Source organism: Plectropomus leopardus, chromosome 10 (assembly GCF_008729295.1).
Source record: "Plectropomus leopardus isolate mb chromosome 10, YSFRI_Pleo_2.0, whole genome shotgun sequence".
In the NCBI taxonomy this organism is placed as follows: Eukaryota; Metazoa; Chordata; class Actinopteri; order Perciformes; family Serranidae; genus Plectropomus; species Plectropomus leopardus.
The window spans coordinates 18,674,920-18,699,663 of NC_056472.1; the positions used below are offsets into that span (position 1 = coordinate 18,674,920).

General features: G+C 37.4%; 1 protein-coding gene across 1 annotated transcript; it reads right to left on the reverse strand.

The window, feature by feature from the left end:
- Nucleotides 1-7,674: 7,674 nt before the first annotated feature.
- lnpa (limb and neural patterns a) lies at nt 7,675-21,302 on the reverse strand. The gene is made up of 13 exons (XM_042494999.1): nt 21,007-21,302; nt 19,932-20,031; nt 19,327-19,368; nt 16,393-16,580; nt 16,247-16,305; nt 16,093-16,133; nt 14,077-14,160; nt 13,923-13,974; nt 13,609-13,830; nt 12,390-12,495; nt 10,445-10,515; nt 9,977-10,132; nt 7,675-8,640 (listed from the first exon to the last, which is right to left on the reverse strand). The coding sequence occupies exons 2-13, from the start codon at nt 19,956-19,958 to the stop codon at nt 8,468-8,470; spliced, it is 1,221 nt and encodes a 406-aa protein (XP_042350933.1). The 5' UTR covers nt 19,959-20,031; nt 21,007-21,302; the 3' UTR covers nt 7,675-8,467.
- Nucleotides 21,303-24,744: the final 3,442 nt, after the last annotated feature.

Below are 24,744 nucleotides of genomic sequence, written 5' to 3' on the forward strand. Positions count from 1 at the left end.
GTACACCGCTTACAGGGACATCAGCTACATTTCCACAAGTCTGGAAATTTCTGCATATGTAGCATAACGAATGGCATGGCTGCAGACATACAATTACTTTACGAAATATATGTTTACTTACCTCTGCCATTGCCTTTAATGGAGATTGTGGTCTCAGAGCTGGAGGTGGTCCCCTGGATACTGCTCCTATACTTAGAAAGGGTGAAATGCAGTGGAGTAAGTACAACTTTACTTCAATTCACTTCAGTGACTTTTCACGTTTTTTTCCAGGTGAAAAGCACAGCAGTACCTCTGCTCCATCTGTTGAGCAAGCTAGCTAGTAAACATTAGCTTTAGCATTTTTTCGCAAGCTAATATTAAACACAGTTGCTTGCCATCATGATGAACAGAAAACATACAGTATGCATAGATAGCACAAAAATATCAATAGCTTTGCTTCAAGAAATCGTTGTCTACTTACTTCTGCCATGGCCCTTGATGGAGGTAGTGGTCTCAGAACTGGAGTTGGTCCAGTGGCCGCTGCTCCAATTAGAAAGGGTGAAATGCAATATAAGAAGAAGTATTCATATCATTTACTCAAGGTAGCAAATAAAGCAAAGGTAGCAATACCACTGTATACAAATACTCAATTACAAGTAAAAATCCTGCATTCAAAATGTATACTCAAATAAAGATATATAAAGAACAAAATATACTTTAAGTATCACATGTGAAAGTACTCCTAATAGAGAGGGTTGCTGTTATATAATGATATTAGTGGATAATTATAATTGGTTTATTAATATGTGAAATTAAATTAAATTTGTAAATTAATGTAAATTAATGTTGTCATTGGTCAAAGTGGAGATAATTTCATCTACTTTTTATAAGGTTATTTTGGTAGTTTCAGATAGATACACACTTCTTAGTCCTTTAAGAAGTTCATCATATATCATAAAGCAATTGTCATATAAATAAACAGACAGCTACAATAATACTAACAACAATAATAGCAGCACCAAAAATAAATAAATAAACAAATGCCAACAAAGGGCACCTCTTCATTACTATGGACCTATTCACATATCATGAAAATGCTGTGAGTGCAGCACCCTCACACACAGAGATTCACATATTTTTGTTTTTTGAACACACAGGAGATCTGCTTGCCTGATTGACTATGGATCAATAACAAAGAGTCATATTTTTACAACTGATCATAGTAAACAATGCCACAGTATAAAAATAAAATGTCTGCATTCAAAATTTCACTTACAAAAGTATTAGCGACAAAACATACTTAAAGTATCAAAAGTGAAGTACTCGTAATGCGGTGGTTAGTGCTATTCTATCACATTACTAAATCATTATTATTGGTGTTTAATATGTAGCAGTTAAGCAGCGACATTATTGTCCGTAGAGAAAGTGGAGATATGTCCAGCTACTTTAAATTCGCTGCAATGGATCCTTTAATCTATAATTGATCATATTTTATAAGTATTTTATGAAAGTGTAAAATAGTGTAAAATGGAAATAGGCTACTCGAGTAAAGTCTGCCCAAAGTATCTAAAAAAATAAACTAAAGTTCAGTACTTGAGTAGACACAGGCAAATATATTGTGAAAAATTCAACCACAAACTGTACAACTTCAGTTCACTTCGCTTCTGTTCCCTTGCATTACCACTTGAGTTGTTTCCAGGTGAGAAGCACAGCTCTGCTCCATCTGTTGATCAAGCTCGCTATTAGCAATTTCTCACGAGCCAATTTAAAACACCGTTGTTTTCCAAAAAAGAATTCTTCATCTCTCTTTACCCGCACCGCTTGACAGTTGTTTAAACTACCTGTGGTGCTGACTAAATTAAAGACACGTAACTAACTTATGTAACACTATAAATAAAGCTAACGGTAGCTAACTGCTTTAGTAAAGGTAATGCTAGACAAGTTTTTAGCACTGACTTGACGTTAGCGTGGAAAGTCGCGCCCTGATTGGATGAAAAAACTGTCTGAAATCTAGCATTCTTATTGGCTGATTATTAATGTTGCATCATTTGTCTCCATGTGGATGTGGAAACACAGTGGATTAAATTATTTGAATTTTATGATAAACCTCATGATCCTGCTTGGTAAATTTCATAAATACAAATCTATTTGCCATATTATCCCCCTGTATAATTTTTTAAAATAGATTTTAAGCTAAAAAAAAAAAATGTTTCTACCACATATAACCTGTTATTGATTTTTCAACATGATTTTAAATTGCTGTCTCTATTTGTGTGTGTGTGTGTGTGTGTAGTTTTTTTTTTTTATTTATTTACTAATTGTCCAATTTCTGTCTGTCCCTTGTCTTTTTCAAAATATGGTTTCTATGATGTTTGACTCTGTATAGCCTATTATTTATTAAGTTTAATTTAAAAATAAAAAGCTAGCATGGCAAGCACTATAAAAGGTATAGGCCCTACAGATAGATATGTAAAGTAAGCCTCTCCTTGTTTAACTAAATCATTACGCAACACTTTAAGCAAAAGTATTCAACTCTGGATAATGATTGAGCATTTTTTAACACTAAACATTTTATCAGAGCTGTGTGTGTTGCCCGTCATGTGTGAAATAGCTGTATCCCCCTGTGCTCTTAATGAATTACACATGATTGGCTGAATGAACTAGTTTTTTAACTTGCCAGAAGTCAGTGGGTCAGTTCATTATACATTATTTCAGTTTTACAGCCCTGCCAGCTCACCGCTTGAAAGTAGACGCTTTATGTCATCCTTCAAGATGAGCGAGACACATAGCAGAGACAGGACTGTGTACATCCTATAACTGTCCTTTTCTGCAGGTCTTCAACACACACACACACACACACACACACACACACACACATACACACTGAAAGCTCTTGTCTTTCCATCTGGTAAAGTGGGCTGTTGTGATTGATTTGTGGATTTGCTCCCTCTTTTTTTCTCTCCATTTAAGTGAAATAATGTATGGAAGCAATCTGGCGACAGACATTTTGGAAAATCTATTTGAAATCATTTCAGCTGAAGCCATGGCAGTTTGTCTTCTTAGGGGAGAGGAGCAAAGTATAATTGTCTGCAGTCTAGTAAAACACAGTATAACTGCCATCACACTTGACTGAGCTTATAGCCAGCTAGTCCCATGGCCTCTAGAAGATAGAGCAGTTAATGTTCCCTTTTATTTTAGAGGATATGTCACTTGTATCGCAGATTTATACCATGATACAGCAATTTTGTCCAAACAGATGGATAATGGTGTCACCAGCAAAAAGCCCTGTTTTTATTGAGTTTAGAGCATATTGTTTAGATAGGAGACTGTGCTGAACAGCTCTGCCAGCGCTTTCTCTCTTTATCTCTCTAATCTTGCCAGTATTAGATTTGATCATTTTTGTTTGAAGGAGGAAAATGTGGCTGTAATGGCTTCCTAATAGCAAACACAGGGGATACAAATCCAGAGACCCTGTTCTGTAGTGCTTCCATAAGCACCACTGATTTATAGAGGTCTTTATGACAGAAAGGAAAATGATCTGCTGCAGGTATAAATCAGGTGAGGAGTAGGAAATTGAACTTAGATATCATCTTGTCAGATGCTTAATGCTCTTCCTCCTGTCACATTCGATAGGACCAATTTGGAGAATCCTGCAGAGGTAAAAAGAAGACAATTAACAATGACAGTGCGGTAATAGATGAAGCTATAAAATGAACCTGCTGCCTGCAGGATGCTTTGTATGATTTCCACATGAGGTAGTAGCAGGGGTGTGTTGCTCGGCCCTACATTTCTTTCCTTTTCTGTTTTTTGGTGTTTTCTTTAGCACGGAAATATCTAATACTTTAGTTAAACAGATAGAAATAAAAGAAAAAGACATCTTTATGTGCTTTGATTATGCTCTATAATTGAATTATTATCCTGTAAATGACAGGACATGTAAATTTAGGTTAACCTTGCTTTTATGTTATTGATTCTGAGGGTATGTTCCACCCTGCCACTATATAACGTTAATCAATATATCAACTGTCAGGTACAAAAGTTATGCATGCACAGGAACATTGAAAGCACAAACAGCCTAAATAAATTCTAAAAATGTGTTAAAAGCAAATTCAGTATATGGTAGTTGTCAGTGCCAGACCTAGCACATTTAAGACCCTGGGCAAACTTACCCAATGCCCCCTGACACACACACACACACACACACACACACACACACACAGAGAGAGAGAGAGAGAGAGAGAGTACGGGTTTGACAGTTAGCACCACACAGCTAATGTTACCTATCAGTAATTAACGAGATAAATGACAAACTGGAGTTGTTTTGGAGTCTGGGGTCTGATGTTAGCCGCTGCTGCTGTATTAGCTCATACTAACTGATGTTAAACTGACTGGAGGACAGCGGCGGCTCCTCGGTGCTACGTCTAACCTGTGTGACGTAACATTGAAGGTAGCGATAGAGAGATGGCTGATTTTTTTCAAGTGGACTCTGAATTTATGGTTAGATAGGCTAATTGAGGCCTGGTGGTTAATAAGTTAATTTTGAGTAGCTCTTGTTTTCTGTTGTTGGCCAGTTGGCATTGCTACTCTAATGATAGATTTCTTTGCAAGTATTTGAGTACTCTCTGTAATGATTTAATAGGAATAAACGAATATAGATGTTACTTAAAATGCCCATTCCTAACGCTAATAATAATACTAATAATAATAATTATTATTATTATTACTGTTGCATTGTATTTATTAAACGCAACAGCTAATGAGAAATTTATACATATAAACAACTTAGCTGACAAAAAAATAGCAAATAAGAAACAATAAAAGATACAGTGCATTTTTATATTTTTTTTACATTTATTACAGTTTGTTTGTTGTTGTTGTTGTTTCTGTTTTTGCACTTCGCCCCAGGCGGCTTTTGCCTTTTCATTTTCTCTTACTACTACTACGATAATTTTTTTCACATTTGTTTATTTATTTTTTTATTGAATTTTTTTATTTATTTATTTTTTGGGTATAGGGGGGTTAAATGACCTACAATATGCTCTGAACTAAAGATCCGTCCCTGCTAATGCCTAAGTTTTAATATGACAATGAAGAAAATATTTCCATGCATATGTTGTCTTTCTAAAAGTGTGTCCTCCTCTAGTTTATTATTTAATTAGGCTACAACAGTGGATTGTTTGCAGTAATAATTGTCAAAGTGTATGAGTGCTCAAACAGATGTCATCGCTCAGTGGTGTAATGAGTTCAACATAGGACAGAGAATGACAATGCTCTCTGATCCCTGAATGTCACTCTGGTATAAACTACAGCACAGTGGTTTATTGCCGGCATCATGTATTCAGCGGCATGCATTCGTGATTTGACAGATTGAATGCGGGGAGGGGGATAAAAAAAAAAAAGGAGAGCCATCCATCTGGGGTGTGTAGGTTTCAAATGACTTGAATTTTAAAAACTAATTTCTTGGAAGCTGATGACCTTTTGTGAAAAGCTGCTCAACTTTGTCAAGTGGCAATTCAAGCCCAAGCAGCTAAAGAGCCCCAGTAATAAGCAGGGATCCACTGCTCGAGAACCATCACCCCTCGCAGCTCATCAAGCCAAGCTCTTGTATAATCTAATTTGATTTTAATGCTTCTCTGAAGGAGATTGTGCTCTTATTACTGTGTAATGATGCTGTTGTCAAGAGCCAATGGTGATGTCTGATATCACAACCATGTTAAACTGCTTCTGTGACACTCATCTCAGCATTTTCCACATCGCCTCCACTGCACTATGGCTCGCTCTGTATATTTATGACTTTGTTGTTCTTCCTGTTGCATTCTACTTCCTGATAGACAGAAACATGGTAAATCTTTAAAACTCCCTTCTTTATTACCTTTGTCTGATATGGTACTTTTTTCGTATTCAGTACAGTAGATAGAGCATAACGATGAAGGTCTTCACTGAGATGAGGAGAATTTTGAAGTGCTCACACTCGGGGGCAGCAAATGGAAAAGTGACAAGCCTGGTGCACTTGTCTATTTTACTTATTCTGTGCCTCTGTTTCATATTCTGCCTCGCACCGCGAGGTTATTTTCCTCCAGGGTTCAGAAGGGCACGCTCTTTCATTTCTACAGAAAATTGTTTCGCAGGATTTCAATCTTTGGCTGCTAGATATGACAAAACACAATATCAAGAACACTTATGTTTCTTATCTGCCATTTTTCTGGGTATAAATAAAAGATCAGTATAAATTTGAGTCAAGTGGCCTCCAATGCACATGTGAGAGATGAGTATGAAAAGAACTATGAACCTTGGGACAGCCCCACTGTACATTTTCATCGCTTGCTCAAAATTACCCTGGCACCAGGGTTTTGTATGTCATTTGTCATCCTTGAGAATCAATTAGTGTCTCCATGATAGCAACCCAGATGTAATCCTTTGAGTGTTTGGACAATTGGACACAAAAAACGGAGTGTGTCTTTTGTTTTCACATTATGTAAAGAGTATTTTCTTTGAATTGTTTGTGTAATAGGCTGAGATGATGGTCAATTTGGTGCAAAAACATCCTGATCGGAGAGTTGAAGGGCCATCCTAAATATTGATTGTGCCTAAATAGGCATTCTGTTTGCCATCTAATAAAAATCATCTCATCACACAAATGCAAGCACCACATTAACTGTAATACTTTAAAAGACAAAGATATTTAACTCAAGCTAAGAGCACAATTTTACTCTTACAACTGCTTTTGTGCAAAAGCCAAATATCTCTCATCTGTGAAATTCTTCATGCATTATAGAGATAAAAACAACAACAGCAAAAAAAACTGAATGCTGTTACACTGAGTTGAAAACTACTCGCATACTATGAAGTACAATCTGTCAAGAAATGATTCAGTGCTGTGGAATCAGAAGTATTGCTAAAACATACATTTTCAAAGCACACAGCGCAGAGATCTTTTGTGATGTATTACTTATCATGATGCACATATGTGCAAGCTATGTATACTGGACAACCTCCCAACGGTGTGAAAACATTCAGACATTGTCCTATTGATGTCCCATTTTTTCCCCCCCTGTTTGGCTCTTGTCAGAGGTCAACCTCAAACAGCATGCGGTGGAATCAGGCGTTACTGTCGATGTCACATTGATGCATTACAAGGCCCAGGAGGTCACATCTCTGTAAACATACATTATCAAAACCCATAGAAGATGTGGGGTGCTGACCTCACCGATAGTTTACGGTCTATCTTCAGGGGAAAAGGGTCATGTGATGGCAGCGAGCAACTTTGTAAGCCGCAATGACTTTCTTGTTGCAAATGAAGAGGGTCAAGCAATCAAGACTGGTTGTGCTCTGTGTCAGCACCATTATCTTACGCTGTCTGAAATGATCAATGAGCTAAAATAAAATGATCACAAGCTAAAATTGGCCTGCTAATGAAAATGGACTGTTTAAACATGCTCCTCGGTGAGAGGCCGGCCGCAGAAGAAATGGGGCAGCAATTTAAAATTCATGACACAACGAAAGTGGCAGGGATACATGAGAACTGTTGTCATCATGGCTATTTACATGTTAGTTTGACCTTTTCTGTTCGTATTTGAATGTAAATGCAAAATCACTTTTAAAATCCTGCAAAAATCAATTGTGTGTTTTCATAGCAGCATCAGTCAAATAACTCAGCATGCACCTTTATATAAAAAAACTGTTTCTACACAAAAATGTTCTCAAAAGTTTATTTATTTATACAGAGGAGGAATTCCTACATTCAGCAAACATATACAGTCTGTAAACAGTTAAATGACTTTATTGTCTATATGTAAATAGGTTTTATCGACAACACTCTGGAGCAGAGACTTAAAATATAAAAGGCACTTAAGGCAGCTGCACAGTACTGACATAAATCTCCTTTCCTCCGTTTTAGCAATAAATACATACTGTATGTGCATTCCTATTACGGTACCATGGCTGTGTAAACATGTTGTGAGCACCACCGTGCTGCAGAGTGCCCCAGTCAACACTGTCACAAAAGGCACAGCATTATAGAAAAATATTTATAAATAATTTCCCATAAATAAAAAATCATTTTTCCCACAAAATATTTGTTTTTCTTATGCATTTTCCAATTAACCCCGAATACTGTTAGAAATTCAGTTGAAAACAAATAAAATATGGAAAACAGAGAGCACATGGGAGAAGAATTCCTATAATTCCTATACATCAAAAACAACAGAATTATTGACTATGATGTTATGAGAATGGGCTTGACATGTAATCATACTAGTGGTACGTTTGTCGGTTGCAACCAAATGCTAGACTTAACATTTAATTCATAACTATTGCTAGAAATATAAAAGCAATTCTCAAAAGAAAGGACACTGTACTGTGAGTTGAAAATCTGACTTGTTACTGTTATTTCAACTCACGGCGTTTACTTATAAACTAACTTATCACATTTCTTCAAAGAAAAATAAAGTTCCAGCATGACTTGTGTTGAAATCCCTACTCCACTGTTTTATTCCACTTCCATGGCAGACACATCTTGCTCTCCGTCAGATTTCTCAGAGGGCAGATCTTGTGACTCTGGGGTGCTCTGGCCGTCTGACGCAGTGCTTGGCTCCGTGCTTGTTGGAGTGCCTGGCTCCTGGAGGTCTGTTTCAGCTGAGACATCGGTCAGCTTGGTTTGCCCTAAAAGAGATTATTACTTTAGGTTAGATTTGCATTTCAAACAAGAATAAAAGACAAAAATGGACACTACTGTGTATGCGTACAACAGAATCTAGAATTTTGACATTTTATTACTAAATAAGCTAATATTGGTATAATATAAAGCTAATATTGGTATAATATAAAGCTAATATTGGTATAATATAAAGCTAATATTGGTATCATTTTATTACAAGCATGATAGTTACACTTCAGAGTATGGATTGGTATGAATAATCAAATATATGATTTGAGCACTAGTATTCTCTCAATGTATTAAGTACTTTTTTTTGTTTTGCTTTGTAAAATTGACCCTGTTCTTTATTAGAAGTTTGGGACAGTACGCAGAGATGTAACTGCTATCTATGAATATCTTCATAGATCCATATACTTACTTATAGATCCATGGGATTTTTAAGATACCCAAAATGAAATTTAGAACATATTTTACCGTAACCAATATTGTAAAAAAAAAGAAGTCACATCAATTACTTAAGGTTTCGGACAATTTTGAATGTTTATTGAGACATAAAACATAAGTTTTCTGGGGTGGGGGCTAACAGAGCTGTAATTTGTTTGTCTGTTTGTTGGCTATTTTGTGTTTCTCACTTTGCATGTGGAATTTTGCTGCCTTGATTCCCATTATGTCAGGTTAAAAAACATTTGTATGAATACGCTGAGCGCCACAAAATTTCTAAATAGCTAGTTTACATTTGTCCTTGGTGCAGTAACAGCTGGCGAGCAGACAATGGATCTTCTGCTCTGAGCTTCCCAACCAGAGACAAGATATCAGTGCTGTTGGTTCTACTATCCTGATATGGTGACATTAATGCAGGAGGCAATTATTTTCACCAAAAAAAAAAAAAAAAAAAGCGTTACCAAATATTTCGAGATTTCACAAAGCAACATCAGAGAAAATATCAGTACAAATCCAACTTCCCATGTCTTGGCATTTTTAAGACTCCTGAATAATTGATTTAATACATTTTAATACCAATTAAGGTCTTGATTAATTATTTCAATGCCTTTTGAGACTTTTTAAGAATCTGCAGAAACCCTGTCAGCTAACGTTTCGGGCAGAATGGTGACCATTGAAGTTATGTTTGGAAGCATTGTGACAAAACCCTAACCCCTACACTAAATTTCACTTCGGTGTTTGTTTCGGACCCTATTCTTACATTAGACGTTTTTGCTAGTGCAAGAGTACTATGTAATAATAAATGCGAGTGCTTGATTACGGAAATTACAAACAGCACCCCTCCCTACTTCAGCTGTATGTGCCTTGTGTGGATAAAACCTGCTTGAGTGTCATTATCACCTAAAACTGATTGGTTGCCATCTTCGTCAGGAGCAGCCGTTGGTGGGGGCGCTTCAGATGACATCTTCAGTTCACCAGTGACCTCGGGGAGTCTGGGAGCCTGAGGCCGGGTCTTTCTTGCAGGGTTCAAGAAATAACAATACGCACATCGGAAGGCTGAAACAACAAACACAACGCCATACGTATATTTTATGTCACTTCTCTAATACATTCTCAAAGCAGACGTAGATTAATATACATGAATATGAAGCAATGACAGAAAATGCCTGAGATGCATAAACACTTCAGATTGATGTGTAGCGCTGGTTTGCATATTCAATCTTGTTGCGTTTTTGCTTACAGGGGTCGGTAGTGGCAGAGGCATTTAAGAGCCATATGATATACTACGCTGCCAAATGCTAGAGGGCAAATGAAGGCACAGTGTTTGATGGAGACTGACAAAGAGTGTTGTGTTTCTCTGAGTCTTACCAACGTATTCAAATTCCTCTTTTAATGCCATGCCGTTATGGGACAGACACTGCTGACAGATGAGAGCGTATCTGTGAGGAAGGAAAGACAATCCAGTTGAGACAGCATACAGTGCAAAGAGACCAGAGAGATTATATTACAGAGATAATTCAGCACACAGGCTGGATAAGAACCTGCTTTATACATTAACTGTACTGGCCGAAAAAACAGATAACAATATGAGTGTATTGACAGTAGAGTTGGGTACGGAATGTGGTACCTTTTAGTATACCGACTGACACGCTGATACTACCGAGTACCAGTTCACACTGAAAACACTCCGATTCACATTATATCGATAACGATTCACATTAAATCCATCAGTGCCAAATGTTGGTACCTGAGAGATCATCTGGGTGACAACGTTAGGTTTAGACAAGAAGCGCAAGTGCCGAGATGAACACTGAAGCCTGGAAGCCGGCCATGGAGCTCGACGACCGCTCCGTCAGCTTCCCAGCGAGCCAAAACTATTGCAGCAGCGCCAATCTGCCTCGAAAGTTTTTGGCATCCGGCCTGTTTTCTATTCTATAATAATTTAGTAATAGCTTCACTGAAAGATGAGCAAACACGTGTGCATGCACACGCAATTTTGTTTTTGGAAAGCCCACATTCTTTAATAGGTAACTAACAAGTTAATTTTCAAGAAAAATTTAAACTCGAAATATAGAACGACTTGACTCAGTGAGTTTAAATGCTACATTTCAAAGCACTATCCTTTTAGGGGCGCTAAAATTTTTATGTTTCATGATGTTAACTTACTGACTCTTTTCATCTTATGATGGCTTTGCTGATCGACAGCTGGCGAGCTGCATTCACATATGAAACATGCCCACTGCCATTCTGCACTGTGCACTTTTAGATCTTTAATTGAAGTTGAAGTTAACATTTCTGATTGATTGTATGCTTTTTTTTATCTGTTATTAATTATTGTTATTATTGTTATTATTATTATTGTTATTATTATTATTATTATTATTATTATTTATTTATTTGTTTTTTGAACTTACCATGAACTGGTTTCTTACGGTCATTTTAGATCTTAAATTGTTAAGCTTTTTACTTCTGATTGTAACTGTTTTAACTGATATTGAGGTTAAATATTTTTGTTTGTTAATCTTGCATTTCATCTGCTCGACATCATTGTAAATGAAGGCTCACCCTTTTTTGAGTCTAAATAAAGAGAAGAACTTGGCGATCAGCTGGTAACACCAACCCCTTGCCAGAGCACATTGCTGCAGGAACATTATGTCCACCCTTCGATTTTCTCCTGGGTCGCAATGGGGAGTAAGCGGCTTTGTTTTGACCGCAGAACTCCTTTAGCAATGTTACCTACTGTATGTTAGCACCACAAGTAGTGATGACACTGATAAAAGTGGCAACAGAGCTAACAGTGATAACAGAGCCAACAATCCTAAAGGGGTTTTACAGCTCAAAATTGAGCCAATTATTCACCGGGGCAAGCCTGGGGCCAATATTAGGTTGGGCACACTTTCTCCATAGCAACCCTGTTGGGTTGGGACAGCATTACTAGCTTTAATTGCAGAATGAGCTGTACTGGAAGCTATTTCCTATCAGACCCTGGTGAGGCACAGTGCAGTAAACTGAAGAGTAGCAAAACTGACCTATAGACAGACATGTGTAACTGGTCAAAGGTATTCTCATTGGTTGACATCCCTTGCACACACACACAGACACACACACACACAAGGAGACAGACAGACACAGAAGTTCTGTGTGATTAGAAAAAAGCAGAGTAGCAGAATTGCTACGTCACCCCTGCAGCATCACATTTTTATTATTAGAGAGAGAGATGAGAACCAAAAAAAAATCCACCAGTACTGGTTTAAATATTAAAAGGTTCACAGCCCTAATCAATAGTCTGTGTTGAAAAGCAGACGTTGTGTACCTGTTTTGGGGGCCATCTCCAACAAGATACTCAATGACTCTGTCCATGGCGCCTCTTTCCCTTGGGACCACAGGTCTGGCTAAGGGTGGGCCTGGGGGGTGCATCCCTGTTAAAACACAACGTCAATGCCTGTTAGCCACAGTCTGTAGTCTTAAATACAAACTGCATTGAACATGGGCTGCTGACAGTAAAAACTCAGTAAAATAGTGAGGCAGAGATTCACAGTTTACTGCACAAACCATGACAAATTTTACAAAAACCTGCTCCCTTATTCTTAATGAATTAACACTGGATCTCACTTGCGAAGCACGTCCAGAATCCCTGCTGTGTTGGTGAGTAGTAATTAATATAATCTAACATCAAGAGCAATCATAGGAAGATGACTGGTCATTTCTGTGAGACTTGGCAGAGTCTCAATATCCTGCTGGTTATTAATTTACCAACATATGGAAACTCTGTGGTGACTCTTTGTATCAAATTGCTTTTCACTTTCAATTTTCAGCAGAAGCAGGTGATAACATCAAGTCATGTAAACCATTTGCGAGGTGTTCCCAATGCCAAAGGCAATTTCACCAAGCATTAAAAGACATTTAGCGAGATTCCACCACCATTGCCCAGAGAACAAACGCAGGTCTGGCTAATTAATCATAGTTAATGTAATCCTGATTCGTGCATACCTCACAGTTGGCATTCCACATGGCAATTACAGCATGCAGCTTCCTCTAGGAACACATTTCCTTTACCGTTTCCACTTATTTGCATCTTCTATTGAGTGTTCATAGTCCAGAAATAATTTATATTGAATATTCAATAACTCTGCACTCCACAGATGTCTTCCATACACAGCAACTGTTGTATGTAAAGTTTTTTAACTTGTGGGCTGGCTGGCTTTTGAAATCTCTAAAAACAAACCAAAGATGTAAAACACAAGCATCTTATTCTTGAGGTACATGCTCTGACTGTATCAAAAGGTATCCCATATTTCTAATCTTAGCTTGCAATTATACAGTTGTTTGAGAAAGGTTATACCATTTAGTATAATATTTGAAAATTACATTTATGCAATTACGCATTACAACTACTGTATAACACATACCACCCTTGCTGACAACACACACCACAGAGCCCCGAGCAACTGGGGACACAGAGCCAGGGAAGAGTAAATCACACCTTAATCGACCACATTATGATGTGGTCCCCCTGTGTGCAGGTAACTCACCGACTCCTGGAACAGGTGTTCCAGGGGTCACAGGCTTCCTCATCAAGCTCTGCTGAGCAGCTATAGCCGACAGGCTCCTCTCTGGGGGTCCACCTGGAGCAGAGTGGGAAGATCGTCCAGGATAGGTGGGCCCAGAGGCAAGAGGAGGGCGGGCAGCAGCCCCGCTTGCAGGATTCACCACCACTGGGGGGGTCTTTGGGATGACATTGCGCTGGCGGAGCTCTAACACAGAACACATTGCAGTTTGCTTAACAATAGTACAAAATGCACGAGGAGAAGTAGGGAATATAGTGCTGTTTTTAAAAAATTGTTACCTTGTCCTGGTTTTGGAGTCATCTGAGGTCCAACTGGAGTGGACTCAAGCTCCTTCATATAGACAGAAAGGAACATGAGTACATGATTTAATATGGACAATAATTAGACAAAATAATTTATGTTACAAAGTAAAACTAAAAAAAAAAAACTCACAATTTTCCTCTTTGAATCAGGATCAAATCTCTCCAGAATCATTTTCGCATTTTTATATGTCTCAGTTTCCATAACTTCTTCAAGCTGGAAAAACAAGATAATAAAAGGTATTATAGGATAAATGCTTACATCATTTTTCTAATACATTGCACAATGGAATCATTCCTATAATCGCTCTATTGACGAGTAATTATTTGATGCTCATCTGATGTAATTAATAGGTATTATCTAAACACACATTAGTATCCTAGAATCACCTACCATAAAATTGCAAGTGAACGTGACTGAGAAAGAGCACCAGGAAGTTACTTCACTTAATTGTACATCTTCATTTAAGTACCAAACATTTCTAAATGTTTACATATAATATGAAGAATAATTACATTCACTACTTCGATAATGGAGAGTGTGAAAATCCATCAGCCCTAATTATTGAAAGTTATTAGACTTGACAGAGGATGACAAGCAATTTCTCAGATTTATTTCTTTCCTGCACTAAATGCTATTAATTAAAGTGACATTAGCAGAGTGCTTTACTGGGTTAAGTCACTGTACCAATCAAACGCTGTCTGTGCAGATTCTAGATTAGCATGTATCTTGCTGCAAAATCCTGAGAGGATCAATGCAAGCAATTCTACAAAGCTTCCTATACAACTTGCAGAATGAAGTGCAAGTCTTTACTTCACTGGAGACCACCAGACATCAAAATTACAATGCGTTCTACAGAGATTATGAGTTTTATAATAAGTTTCTCTCACTTATCCAACCACTGTGCAAGCCACAGATGCATGACAATTGTTTTTTGAAATGTCACTTTGCAGATCTCTCAAGCTTGCAGAAGTAATTTCAGGGACATTGGAGAGAAAATCTGTAGGGTGCTGCTCATGCAATTTTTGTAATGGCTTTATGACTACTGCTGCTACACTGAGTGACATGGTGAGTCTGAACAATAAAACATACAGAAGAGAATATAACATGCTTCTGTCTACCTTTCATACCTGAACATTTTTTGGGTTTCCAAAAACATCTGTTTAATCTTTACTAAATGGTGCATATTTACATATCAACCAATGATTTTGGGCAAGTTAGATTTAAGACTTCTCTAATCCCACTGAGAACAAAATTTAAGACGGATTTTACAATAGCAAAAAATTGAAGGAAAAATCAAAAACTGACGTCAATTACTGAGAGTTAAGACAATTTTCCCCCCAAATTTTTGCAATATAAAAATGTTCTTTTTTGTCTCGAGGTGGAGACATGAGTAGTACTTAATTGGGAAATACTTGGCATTTGTTGGCAAGTTTTCTGGGCAATTTTGTGTTTCTCAATCTGCATGAGGAAATTCACTGCCTTGATTCCCGTCGTGCAGAGTTTGAAAAACATTTTGCAAAAATACACGGGACCTTGTATGCTTTGCCTTGTATTTTTGTTGAATTTTGCAGTTTTGCACTTCACCATATCATCTAGGGGGTAGTTACAGCTAGCTAGCAGACAGCGGATCCTCTGCTCTGAGCATCCTGTCTGGACACAAAATATAAATATATATATATATAGTGTTGTTGGTTCTGCTATTCTGATCTGTGTGGCGTTAATGCGAGAGGCAAACTGTAAATTACCTTTTTGAAAAGATTGCTGTATGCCTGACCCTTTTTTTTTATACTTTTGAAAAATTAATTTAAAATGTTTTAAAACCAATTACAGGAGCACTCGATAACTGTTGGCTCAAAATGGGAGGAGGTGGTAAAGGAAATGTGTTACATTGAATAAGGTATTGATGTATCGTTTCCCATCTCGTGCACCCACTAAAAAATGAAAAAACAAACAAACATGTAACCCAACTCTGTACACATTTCAGCTCTGTGGCTTTTGGCAGCAAGATGCTCGGCTGTTTTAACCTAAAGTGTCACAGGTATCAGTGTTCTTTGACTCTTTGGCATGAAAAGCAAAGGAGAATTATTGACCAAAAGTCAATCAACAATATATATGATACTGGACAAATATAAAAACATCACTTACTATTTTCCTTTTTTGTGCTTTAAGATCTTCTAATTTTTCATCTGAAAAAATTAAACAAATTTTACTTATACATTCAACAGCAACAAAACAAAAATAGACAAAACTTCCCAATGTTTGGTGTGTGTGTATATATAAATGGCAAAGATGATCTTACTATTTTTTTCAGTTCTCCGTGAAAAAATAACTATAAGCATTTTTCGAAGTAACCAAACACTAAAGGAAAAAGAAAGAAAAAAGGTTGTTAGGTTACATTATAGTTACAGTTTAGTGGCAATGTGATCAACTTACTTGCACACTTACAGCAACGGAAATAATATGAAGGGCAGAGACAATATGAGCCGCCCCATCAACTGCTCAGGCAGGTACCAGAAATACACAACTATACATGTGATCAGGTAGAGAAGAAACGAGTACAGGAGCAGTCGCCCGACCCATATCTTCAACTGCCTCTGATACTTCTCACTGTAATCTTCAAGAGTCTGTATATCCTGTTGGGAAGAATGAAATGAACGTTATACAAGTACAGAAATGTGATTCTATTAGTAAGACTGTGACTTTTGTGGCCATAAAAAAATAACTATTACTGTTTTACATATATTTAGACTTTTTCACTGCTTTAAGCATCAGTTTGGTTATTTTATATGTGATTTGCATACACTACTTTTTTTTTTAATTTTTCATTGGCCAACAAGTAAGGCTAATACTCCACAGATTATATTTTATGGTGTGAATCTAGATCATCACTTATGACCCAACGGGGATGTATTTATCCGCAGAGACTCTGCCCTCTGCCCAAATTCTTTTATTTTTTTTGCAGAGTTCTGGATGTTCCTGAAGACACCACACAGGTAGAGTCAGGACTTAATAAAAAAGGCAGGAAGCAGGGGCCAAACCATGAGCAGCATGCATCAAAGAGGAAGCTATAAAGATTGTGGACACGGCACTGAAAAAATGCAAATATATTAAGGCGGAAAAGCAAACATGGTGACTCTGGGACTGGCTTTTAATACCAATGGCAGTAGTGTATACACAGTCACCAAATATTTCCTACTTACTTGTATACCATTAAGTAACTTATTTAAGTGAAGTTCCACAGGGGGCATTTCCAGTGGGGATGGGCCCTTATCCTATTTATTTACCCTAAATGTCTTGATAGAATTTAATTCTACTGAAGTACAAGCCTCTGGGAAAAATAACTATTTGTTTTGCAACTTTATGATATTATATGTTCGGACGAGTTTCAAAGTGAGCTGACTTGCAGCACAGTATTTCATACTGAGAGTCCAGAGTTTTCACCAATGCATTAATATCACATCTTTCAACAATGCGGATGGGTGTCATGTCATTACACTGATGGTAGCAAATTCTATTAGGATTAGACATTGAGCCTCTTTAGCAGGACTTAAAATTTAAAAGGTGGGCATGCTGCATATCAGAGAAGCATAATCCAAACTTGGCATTAATTAGCGTGAGCAGACCAAACAACAGGTTTTGATCCAATCACGATCAAACTTTTCTTCGGATAAAAAGCTGACTATTTATGCAGTTCGTTGTCATTTTGTAATTACCACGACTCTTTTTTTTTTTTTTTTTTTTACATGGAAAGGTTACACCACTGACTTAAAGTGCTGATTGCCTCATCCATAAATAGCTGGCAGACAGAATAGCACCTACTCTGGGCACTATGGCTCTCCTGTAACATGTGTGTCTGTCACTCTAAACACTGGATAAACAAATCCGACATTCAGCCTCAAAGTATATCATGCATGTGTTTCTGTATGTCTGGTGCAACCAAGCAAACAAAAAAAATCATTATTGCCAAAATATTCTTGAATGATAGATGACACTATTTTTCAGAAGGAAAACTAACACCCACCTCTTCAAAACTTCAATGCCACCTGACCTCTTCCGTATATATGTACTATCTCTCCCTCCAAGGACAGGTGCCGAAAATAGCCTAACACTAGCTTAACTGTAGAAGAGCACTAAAGCCGTATCAGTCAGCAAATGAGGAGCTGATTTGTCATTCGTTGACACATCTGTTATGTTCAAAAGATGCATGCTGATACAAAATGTCTTCCACTGCATTGCATCTAAATAAAAAACAGGCTGGAGTGGTCACTGGGCACCACTGAAATAAACACATAATATTGCGAAATGATCAGACAGATTGTAAACAAACCCCCAGGTAGACCAAACTTATCTGGCAGAGGAAGCAAAGGCGGATAGCAATATTATTACTCAATTTGTCCTGAGTGAAACATTAAAATTTACAGACCAACCAGTTTGCTGTAGTTGCAATTAGGGTTTTCCGGTGTAATGAGGGACTACTGACAACATTCCTATTGCATTCCCTCTCAGTTTGACCTCTAAATAAAGTGGTTGAGATAATCTGTTAAAACTTTTAGTTTGTTTAAAACCTGCATGATTTCCTGACTACTTACTTTTGTTTCCCATTTGGGCCTGTTTTTAGTGATGTCACCACCGTTCCAATGTCTTCAATTACAATATAACTGATAGCCAAACCAAGTTGCTATTATGAGGTGTAGTTTACCTTAAAGTGCTGTACATAAAAATAAGCCATTTACTAGTAACCTTCCCTTGACATCAAGTCTATGCGAAGTGGTTTTGTTCATAACGTGGCTGTTTCTGGGTTGTGTGGTTGTATCAGCACCATTGGGCATCATTACACTGACAGATGCCTTTGGTCAGTTTTACTGATAATGCTTCATTTGTGTTTCATTCATTTGACTGACAGCGGGTGCCTCCTGCAAGCTTGAAAGCACCTTAACTCAAGGGATTTGTAGTCTGTTAAAATAAACAGGGCACAAGAGAATGAAGAAAACATTTTTTTAACATCTTGTATGAGGCACTTTCTTCCTCTTTTTATCTTCATAAAGGGAACACAATGGCATAATCCTGCACTGCATTATCACAACCTTTTTTTAAAACAAAACAATTAATGTATAGACCTGAGTGACTTCATCTGCCTATATACACCAGTTGTTTTGGTAATGACTGTGAAAAAGTTTCTTGTTCAGATGGGCTTCGTCTACCTATTCACAGAGCAGGTAAGGTATGAATTTGTTGTCCTTTAGTACATGTTTTGCTTGTTTTCTCACACCCCATGCAAATATGACAAAAGACAAACTTCCGAAACTACATGTTTTAAATACAACATGACAGAGAGAACTAAAAAAAAAACACCTTTGGAAATCTATCTAACCAGCATACCTTATCGATTCCCTCCAAAATCTCCACAGTGGATTGTTTAGCCTGTAAGGCAAAGATTGTGAAATCAGTCAAAGAGAAGACATGTTAGCATTTTCCACAATATGGTGCTGTTTGTGCAAGCCACTTCTTGAAAAGATCTGCCAACTTCCTGTTACATCTTCCCATTTCTGCACTTTTTTTAATGTCTTGTGTTTACTTCCATTGTTGTCAACATTATTTAGTTAGCCTGTACATGCCAATATGCCAACAGATAGAGATGCAAGAAGTATTAGCATAAACATTTGACTTGTGATCATTTATAGGTGGGTAGATTTATTAGTCATTTTTAAATGTAGTTTTTAAAAAATGACATTAAAATTTGTCCTTAAATCCTGCTACGTCTTTTGAAGTCTTAGACCTATCTAAGCATGTTGCTGGCATTTGTACCGAAAGTATGGTGTGGTAGAATTATTCAAGTCTTACATCAGCCTGCAAAGTGAAAGCTTTTTAAATCCAAAGTCAAAAGATTATAACTTAAAGTTGTTCCAACTAATGTGCAATAGCACAATTTGCATTGCAGCAGCATAAATTCAAAAGAGGTGATAAGAAAAGGTTTGAAAACATACCCTCCACCGTGAGATGACGGCCCCCATGTTGATGAGGGATTGTGGAGTATTCTGTTACTGGGATCCCCCTGTGGTTTTCTCTCACAAATAACCTCTCCACCTGTTGACAAGTGATGGGATTCAATATAAACTCAGCTGGTACATGTTGTTGCTAAACATCACTCCTGCAGCACTGCTTTCATGTATGTTCAGTTAACTTTAGAGGCTGTTATTTGTAAGGCTGGTGAATTATTAAGTGTTGCACTAATACCCTTCCTCCTCTAATAGCATTTCTGAAATGTGGCCTACCGTTACTGATGTAACGCTAAACGGGGTGGACAAAATAGTTGAAACATCTCTCAGTAAATGGAAATACAATGCAGTAGCTCCACATATAACTGCCTTATAAATAACTAAGGTTACATCCTCCCTTCAAAGACTTTCAACAAACACGGAGCATTGTGACCTTAAAATTCACTGCAGAGCTGCGGTATTAAAGTGCATCATTTTTATCTTGAGTGTACACTAACGTAACTCGCTAATTTAACATTTGCACAGCAACATACATTACGAACCCCTGCCACATTGTGCACATTGTTCACAACTTCAATGCTTTTGAATATATCGTAACTTGTGTCTTTGTAAGGCATATGTAAAGCTCTTTCAAACACCGTCTTTAAAACTTGAGACTCCAGTCTGAACTAATGCAACGTTACCTTTGCTAACTTCAGTTTGCTAACTTAACTTAACTGTTATCGGAGGCAACAGCCATTGGGAAGTTAACTAAAACCAGCTGTAACAAAACGGTAACGTTCGCCTATAAGGACAGCTTTGCTAAGTCGCTATTTGTGACTGATGTTTCATAAATAACCGCTTAACCTAATTAAAACATCAATGGAGCAAAGCGTTAGCGTTAGCACTGCCGTGCCACTAGCTAACCGCGGGTAGCTAACCGCTAGCAGGTGATGCTAACACTAAAGCCATTGCAAAGTTAAGTTAACGATCTTTGTAAAAAAAACAAACCAGACCACAAAATATGGCTGGAAAGTGAACGAATCACAGTCAAGTGTTTTGAACAACATGGGAGTTTATTTACCTTAGAAGTGGAGTCGTCCGGTTTTAACAGCCTGTGGCAGGAGAGTAGTACTCCAGTCCTTACACGGAGAGTGTGTGAGAGTGTGTGTGAGCTAAGCTGGGGGAGTGTCCGAGCAGCATGAGCTCTCCTGGGCCTTCAACGGAGATCTGTGTCCAATGAGGACAACCAAATGTTAACGTTATTATGTTTAAATTAAAGTGTTCTTGTGCACACCTGGTGGACAGGTAGCCTATACCAGGGCTGCCCAATCTTTTTTGAATGGGGAAAAGTGTTTGTGTCGAAATGTGCTGAATAATGGTCCCGACCTGTTAAAACACCAGACTCCCTCGGTAGTTAGGGTTAGGGACTGTTCGTTATTTATGATTTATGAAGGGCGAAAGGGTGGTGAAAAACGGGTAAGGCATTAAAAAAAATTAAGCACTGAGGAGGGACTTGTGTTTTTTTTTTTTGGCTTAGGTGTGGGACTTAAAACTTTAAATGGTAGTATTTTGGGGATGCCCAGTAGCTCAGGTAGTAGAGCAGGTGCCCCACTTAAAGAGGCCATGTCCTCACCACAGCAGCCGTGGGTTTGATTCCAACCTTGGCCTTTTGCTGCATGTCATCACCTCTCTCTTTCCCCTTTTCACGCTTCAGCTGTCCTATCAAATGAAGGCAAAAAAGCACAAAAAAAATCTTTAAATGCAGATTTGATAGTCATTAACTTTTAAAAAACCACAGTCACGTCATTTATCACAGCCAGGAACTGTAAAAACAGAAAAACAAAATTTCAGACAAACTTTAACATATCATTTTCAATGAGAATTTGCATTTTGCCAAAGAAATTAGATGTGTTGTTTTGATGATAACTAACACCCACTCTGTTTGCCAGTTGCATTAGCTCCAATACAACCTGTGTTTGGTGTGAATACAAAAAAAAGAGAAAAAATGGCATCATTAAAAAAATATGTTTAAAATTTAAAGAAAATCATATGTCTTTGATAGCTGCTGGTCTGCTTTCAGTGACCGCGAAGGAAATATTTTTCAGTCTGTTGTTAGTTAACAACAAGATATGTCTGACATGCACATTTGCTAAGGTATAGAAACCAATGCCTTTTTTATGGCCCTTGTCTGAAAGTGAGGGTGAGTGGCACTGGTTTTGTGGAACTATTATTTTACTTTATCTTGGAAAAAAAGATTTTAAAAAGATATCATTTTGGAGAAAATCTCCTGTAGAGTGCTTTATTTGTGGAAAAAAAAATCTATAAACTGTTAAAAAACAAATCAAATCAATAAACAAGATCCAGATAGATCTGTCAGACATCATGCAGTCCAATGTGATGACCTAATTTACCTGAAATATTATGTCACATTATTAATACTGGATGGAGGTCGTTTGTTATTGTGATAATATTTACCTGTCAGTCTGCTCCAGTGTTGAAGGGGCATTGCACAATCCACCAAACCCCAAAATACTTTCATAGTAGTCTATGTCTATCCCAAAAAATCTTAAGTCACTTTGGACAAAAGTGTAATGTAATGTAGTAACAGTTAATATGCTTTTTGCAGATATTTTAGACATTAAAACGGTGTTAACATGGTTACTACAACAGACAATATATTTCATATATTCTAATTAATATGAATAAATACAAATTCTATTAATTAGTTTTGCCCTCAAAATGCAATCACAAATTCTCCATTTAAGTCTTGCATTTAATTTGACAAAGCTTTTGCAACACTGAAAAATGCAAGTAGGTATAATTTCTCAATCGGTGATGCTGAGACTTGCAGGCTTAACACATTAAATTGCAAATTTAACAATATTTCCAATATGTTTATATTTCCAATAAACATTGGGATTCATTAGTGAGTTTGTGAGTACAGCACTGGCCTTAGGGTGCTCATAAAAGCCAGCACAGATAACAAAAAGCCCATTATTTGGGCAAAACAGACTAAACAATATAAACTGGAAAAAGAACATATTCCAAAAACATCAATTAGTTCAAAATTATTTGCTTTAACAACAGCTTAACGTCATGCATTTGCTATTTACTCAAAAAAAACCTTATGAGGTTCAAAGAAGTTTAAGACTCCATGACCACCAAGTAGCACTGAAATTTGCTTTTGAGTATTACAGAAAAACCACCACCTTTGGGAGCTATACAAGATGATGCCCCACTATCTTGCCTAAACTGTTTTAATAAGTACAGAGACTTTCTGCCATAATTTTATTATTGATGTGAGCCCTGCTGGTGCCTGAGGAAAGAAGAGAGGACGTCAGAGTAAAAAGAATTCATCATGGCACTGGATATCTACCAAATTTCATGGCAATCCATTTCAGTAAAAAACGTTTTAGATGGATCAAAGTGGTGGACTGACAGACTGACATTGCTGTTCCTTGAGTCACTCTAGCATTGCTTTAAAGCTACAACTGATGTAAAGTTTTGCTTTGCCCATTGACAGCCCAAAACATGGGCTGTCAATGGGCAATGTGAAGGAGTAAAAGCTGGAAGTAAAATAAGCAGAGCTGAACAGCCAGTCTGAACTTCTACTCTCACTGACTGTAATCCACCACTGCTTCAACATCCTCCGTCATCATACGGGCTAACTATAGTGCCAACAGACACCACAAAAACGCATCCCAATGGTTGGCTGCAGGGACTAAACACTGGCCAAATGGTGCTCGATGCTGACCATCAGCCTCGTGTTTTAAGGCCCCTTTGTCTCTTCTCTGCGAATGCCTCATTGGTTGGCAGGATGAGTGTTTGCTCATTCAATAGATTCTGCTATCCTTCACACAACTTTAGTCTGTGATCAAAAATTAAGTAATTTGTGCTTTGATTGGAGAGATAATGATGGTGTTGCATGTTAATGAGCACCAAAATGCACTGTAGGTCATTGTATTGTTAATATTTGACATTAATTATGTACCTTTTCAATTTTGATGTGAATCACTGACTCCCAACATTTCTGTAAACACCTGCACGCACACTTAAGCCTGGGGCCTGTCAGTCATGGCAAGTATGGTCATGTTGGACACACTGCAGGGTTGAAAAATGTTGTTATTGTGCCAGGTTTTAGAACAAGCTATGCTTTTTAGTCTTTATAGTGTTAAACAGTCAAAACATGGGAGGAGAGAGGAGGATGTCATGCAACAAAAAGGTCTCACTCCAGAGACAAAGCATAGACATTGACATGACTTGGTCTGTGTCTCAGTAAGCCAACAGGAAGCCACAGTTTAGCCTTTATTTAATCAGGTAATCTCATTGAGATAAAAATGTATTTTGCATAAGTCACAAGAACAGCAAATTGTTATACACGCACAAAAAATCACATAAACAGAATACAGATTTTAATTAAAATCCTAGTGTTGTTAAACACTGATACTATAAACTCACAGCCATATTAAGCAAAGCAGATTTTTTGTCACGCTTTGTGCTAATTTACTCATTTCCTGTTAAACAATTCACTCCTTCAAGAATCCCTTAAATAGTGGCAACAGCCTAGTTTCCTGGTATCTCCTGGTCTAAGACGTCGCATACAGTGAAATTGTATTTCTACAAGGATCACAAACATGCTTTTTTAAACATATTTAATTTAAAGGCTTTTTCAAAAACAGTGAGAAAAATCAGCGACAACAATTACTTACAGGTTGGTTTAGACATGAGAAGAAAATAGAAAGATACATAATAAAAAAGAAAAATGAATAAAAATAAGAACAGTAATAATGAAAGGCTGCCAGCTGTATGGAGGACTTAT

Bases quoted from the DNA above. Each gene is read 5' to 3' on its own strand.
- lnpa (XM_042494999.1), bottom strand. From the start codon at position 19,958: ATGGGGGCCGTCATCTCACGGTGGAGG. The intron at 16,581-19,326 runs GTATGCTGGTTA...TCTTCCCAACAG, and splicing joins TTTTGGAGGGAATCGATAAG to GATATACAGACTCTTGAAGA. The intron at 12,496-13,608 runs GTGAGTTACCTG...GTGTTTTAACAG, and splicing joins AACACCTGTTCCAGGAGTCG to GGATGCACCCCCCAGGCCCA.